This window comes from Emiliania huxleyi (assembly GCF_000372725.1).
Source record: "Emiliania huxleyi CCMP1516 chromosome Unknown EMIHUscaffold_198, whole genome shotgun sequence".
Classification (NCBI taxonomy): Eukaryota; Haptophyta; order Isochrysidales; family Noelaerhabdaceae; genus Emiliania; species Emiliania huxleyi.
In genome coordinates this window covers 13,424-18,085 of record NW_005200615.1, presented here as the reverse complement: position 1 = coordinate 18,085, position 4,662 = coordinate 13,424, and the positions used below count along the sequence as shown (strand labels likewise).

Below are 4,662 nucleotides of genomic sequence, written 5' to 3'. Positions count from 1 at the left end.
GGGACGCGCGCTCTGGTGCAGAGCGCGCGTCAGGAAGGGGGCAAGCGTGGCGGCGCGGGACGCGCGGCGGCGGCGGCGAGCAGCGAGCGCTCCGTGCGCGCTGTGAGGCGGCCGGGTGAGGGCGCGGCGGGTGACGGGGCAAGGGAGCAGCCCACACCCGGCCGTCGCTTTTGAGCGACGCTGTGGCACACCTGCGCAGGGGCCGCAGGTCGGTCAGTTGTGGGGGCGAGGCGGTGCCGGCCGCGGGCCGGGTGCAAGGCGCCGGCCTCGGCGCCGCATCGGCGCGCCGCACGGGCGCGGCGAGCCTCTGAGCGGGAGCCGAAGGTTTGCTGCGGTGGGACGGTGGGAGGGAGGTGGGAGGTGATGGGGTGGATTGACTTTGCCGCAGAGGCCGTCCCTAGCTGTGAACAGCTTGTGCGTCTTGTGGTTGTGTTTTTGTGTGTGCGTCTTGGGTCCGTGGTTGTGTTTTTGTGTGAACCGGGGTAACAGGGTCTAGACTCCCCTGCGTCACTACGTGCCTCCCCGTCTTTGTAGCCTTGGCGTTTGTGCCCCGTTTGTGCCGCGTCCCGTGCCCCCGAGTTCATTTTATAAACAGGGTTTATGTGAACAGGGGCCGTGGTTGTGTTTTTGTGTTTCTTATCAACCTATCTGTGAACGTATGCGAGGTTCTTGTTTTCTTATCACCCTATCTGTGAACAGCGTGGTTGTGTTTTTGTGTGAACAGGCAATTGAGCGCCTCCCTCTCTCTCCGGCTGCGCGCCTGACCGGTGCGGCCTCCGAGTCGGCGTCTAGCGCGCGCGATAAGGTTTTTGCTCGCCTTCCCTGGGACCCCGTGTTGCGTGACTCTGTGCAATTTCGGCCCCAGGGTTATGCGTTTACGTGAACAACAGATTTTGAATCAGCGTTCTCCACATGCGGAGACATGGGCTGAGCTGGGGCGAGCTCGGGACACGATGCGGAGAGATGGGGAGAGATGGGGAGAGATGCGGAGAGATGGGGAGAGATGGGGAGAGATGGGGAGAGATGGGGAGAGATGGGGAGAGATGGGGAGAGATGGGGAGAGATGGGGAGAGATGGGGAGAGATGGGGAGAGATGGGGAGAGATGGGGAGAGATGGGGAGAGATGGGGAGAGATGGGGAGGTATGGGGAGATATGCGGAGATCACGCCCGCCTGCGTCACCCTCACACGCCGAGGGCCGTCCTTCGCCTGCAGGTGAATGCGCCAACCTCAGGGCGGACAGACGGCCTCGTGGAGATATGGGGAGATATGGGGAGATATGGGGAGACAGACGGCCTCGGTGCCGTGCCCTATTACACTTTATATTCACTATTATTTGTCAGGAGAGGTGCGCTTGTGATGTGCAGGGCGTGAAAGCGGATCTCATCACGATCATGGCGGCGCTGGTGAAGTCGCGCATCTGCTCGAAGGCCACGGAGCACCGCGCGAGTACACGAGAGATGGGGAGAGATGGGGAGAGATGGGGAGAGATGGGGAGAGATGGGGAGAGATGGGGAGAGATGGGGAGAGATGGGGAGGTATGGGGAGATATGCGGAGATCACGCCCGCCTGCGTCACCCTCACACGCCGAGGGCCGTCCTTCGCCTGCAGCGTGAAAGCGCCAACCTCAGGGCGGACAGACGGCCTCGTGGAGATATGGGGAGATATGGGGAGATATGGGGAGACAGACGGCCTCGGTGCCGTGCCCTATTACACTTTATAATCACTATTATTTGTCAGGAGAGGTGCGCTTGTGATGTGCAGGGCGTGAATGCGGATCTCATCACGATCATGGCGGCGCTGGTGAAGTCGCGCAGCTGCTCGAAGGCCACGGAGCACCGCGCGAGTACACGAGAGATGGGGAGAGGTGGGGAGAGGTGGGGAGAGATGGGGAGAGATGGGGAGAGATGGGGAGATCGTGCCGTGATAGCCACCGTGTCCTGTGAGCTGTGACCTGTCCGTCCAGCAGTCCGGACGCAGTGACACGGCCGGTGGCAGTGTGCCTCGTGTCGGCTCCCCGCGCCAATCGTGCGCAGCGAGTGTGTGCCGTGTGATTGTCTTCACCGTGTAATCACCGGTCTGAGTCCTCTCGAGTGCTAGTCGGAAGACTGGCTGGCCTCGGAAGACGGCGCTGTCGACGCGAGGGCGGAGGAGAGGGAGGCAGCGCCGCCGCCGCCACCACCGCCGCCTCCTCCCTCAGGGGCGTCGCCGACGCGCACAATCCGCGGCGCGCCGCCGCCGCCGCCGCCGCCGCCGGCTCCTCTGGTGGGTGTTCCGCCCGCCGCTTTGGGCGGCAGCGGCGCGCGGACGAGGAGAGCGGCGTCGGAGGAGAGCGGCTCGACGAGGGCCAGCAGGTGCTGGATCTTCCGCCGGTCCTCCGCTTCTTGTATGCGGAGGCCGTCGTTCTCCGCCTGCAGCCGTGCGGCCGTGTCGCGCGCCTCCCATACAAAGACGTGCGAGTCGGAGAGCGCGCGCTGCAGCTCGGCCACCTCGTCGGTCCGCCTCAGCAGGTCGCGCCGGCTCTGCTGTGCCGCCTCCACGTGCCTTTCCACCTCCTCGAGCCGGCCCTGCAGCGAGACCATGTCCTTCTCGGCGGCGGCGACGCGCGACTGATAGTAGGCAAGCAGATCGCGCGAGAGGGGCAGCTGAGCGGCGGCGGCGTTGATGAGGGGCGCCTTGGCGTGAGCGGTGGGAGCGGCCGAAGTAGCGGCGGCAGCGGCCATCGCCATTTCCATATGGCAGTTGGCCCCAGGAAAAGAATTTTACAACAAAAATCCCTCGCACAACAGAGAGGAATGTGGCCCTGAGTTATGTGTACGCCAACTCAGGGTGTGTGGCAGCCAGCTGGCTGTGTGTCTTGTGAGCTTGTTTGTGTCTGTGTGTCGCTCGTGCGTGTCGTCATCATCTGTCTTGCGTCCACCCATACCGCGTTAGGCCGGCGTCGATCATCCTACGGGTCACCCGGCGTTCGAAGACGCTTTCCCGATCGCTGTCCGAAGACGCGTCGTCGGGACGGGAGTCGCTGGCAGGCAGGTCCTCGACCGCCGGCTCCTCCTCTACCGCGGGCTCCTCTGGCGTCGGCACGTCCTGCAAAGTTTCTGGAACGACAGCGAGAAGCGCCTCCGCGCCCGCCTGCCGCCGCTTGCACTTGCCCAACTCCTTGTCCACGCCGCTCGCGTGTGTCTCGAGCCGCTTGCCGTACACGACCGCCTGCTCGAGTCGCGCGCCCGCCAGCTCGCCGCGTAGGTCCCACACAAGGTACGCCAGCGCAGCCTTCTTCAGGTTCTTTATCTGGAGAGCCATCAGCGCGCCGCGCCGCTGCGACAAAAAGAGCGTGTTTACGGCAGCTTTCGCGGCGATGATGACCCCGTTGGTGACCTCGCCGACGATGCTGACCTCGTTGGAGGGTGCGGGGACGGGATGGTTGCCGAGGAGCATGGTCTCGAGGCGATTTAAGAGCGCGGTGGGCTCCAAGGCGAGGCCACTGCAGAGTCGGCAAAACCAGGCTCGATTTTGGCCATTTTGGCACGGACCCTTGCGGACTCTTCACAGCTGGGTCCCGGTGCACCCGGGTGTCTTTTCTTTATTGGTTGCGAAACCCCCCGCGCCCAGAGCCAGACACTTCCGAGGCCAGAACTCTCCGTCGCGTCATGTAGGGGATATATATATCAGCCAATCCGAGGCGACGCTCATTGCGCCAGAAGCGTGCACAAGTTGGAAGGACACCTTCCTACTCGGATAGCCCCATGTGTCCTTTTAAAAAGATTTTTGTCCTAACTAAAAGGACAGGTTCATGAAGGGCGCCACGCGCCCCCGCTCGCCGGCCCAGTCGTACCTCCCGCACTCCACTTGCCTTTCGCGACTTCCCCGTGCCCGGTGGTGCCGGGGGACGACAGTCGTGGCCTTAGTCATCGGCCTATCCGTACTGGCCCCAATCTCAATAACAATCTATATCAGCATGAACAACGGGGACTCGGACGCGATGGATAAGGAACGACTCAACAGGGCCCCAAAACGGGGGAGCGTACGGGCCCGTCGCGGCACGGCGCACGCACGCGGCTCGCGCTTCGCGGGCGGCGCGGGCCGCGGCGCACGGGGATCGGGGTGTCTTTTCTTTATTGGTTGCGAAACCCCCCGCGCCCAGAGCCAGACACTTCCGAGGCCAGAACTCTCCGTCGCGTCATGTAGGGGATCTAGCCGTATAGAGGCGCGCGCTCCTCCTCACACAGTACAGACTCCGACACTACCACCCCCCGCTCCCAGAGTCACAACATCCATGTGCACATAGCCGCGAGAAAATCGACGTTCTAGACAGTCTCGCGTCGCGTGGGCTCTCAGCTCGGCCCCGCCATGTTTGCGCGCACTGCCTCCGGCAGGTTGGCGTACTGCTCCTGTTCACAGCTAGAGGTGTGAAGAGACGCCGTTCACAGCTAGGCGTGCACGGAGTTTGCGTACTGCTCCTGCAGCTGCCGCTGCTCAGCGAGCTCGGTCTCGGAGGGCGCCGCGGCTGCGCAGACAAGGAGTGGGCGTGGGAGGAGAGGTGGTGGGCGTGGGAGGAGAGGTGGTGGGAGGGAGGGGGCGTGGGAGGAGAGGTGGGAGGGGGGGGGGGGGGGCGCCATCCCAACAAGGGGGAGGCCGGTCGCTTTTGAAAACGGGGATGGGG

At 63.8% G+C, this 4,662-nt stretch overlaps 1 protein-coding gene across 1 annotated transcript; it reads right to left on the bottom strand.

Annotated features, from left to right (window-relative positions):
• Nucleotides 1-2,095: 2,095 nt before the first annotated feature.
• On the bottom strand, nucleotides 2,096-3,437 carry EMIHUDRAFT_233853 (hypothetical protein; the record flags this gene model as incomplete). Its single annotated transcript, XM_005781869.1, has 3 exons — nucleotides 2,096-2,116; nucleotides 2,309-2,674; nucleotides 2,961-3,437. The coding sequence occupies 3 exons, from the start codon at nucleotides 3,435-3,437 to the stop codon at nucleotides 2,096-2,098; spliced, it is 864 nt and encodes a 287-aa protein (XP_005781926.1).
• Nucleotides 3,438-4,662: the final 1,225 nt, after the last annotated feature.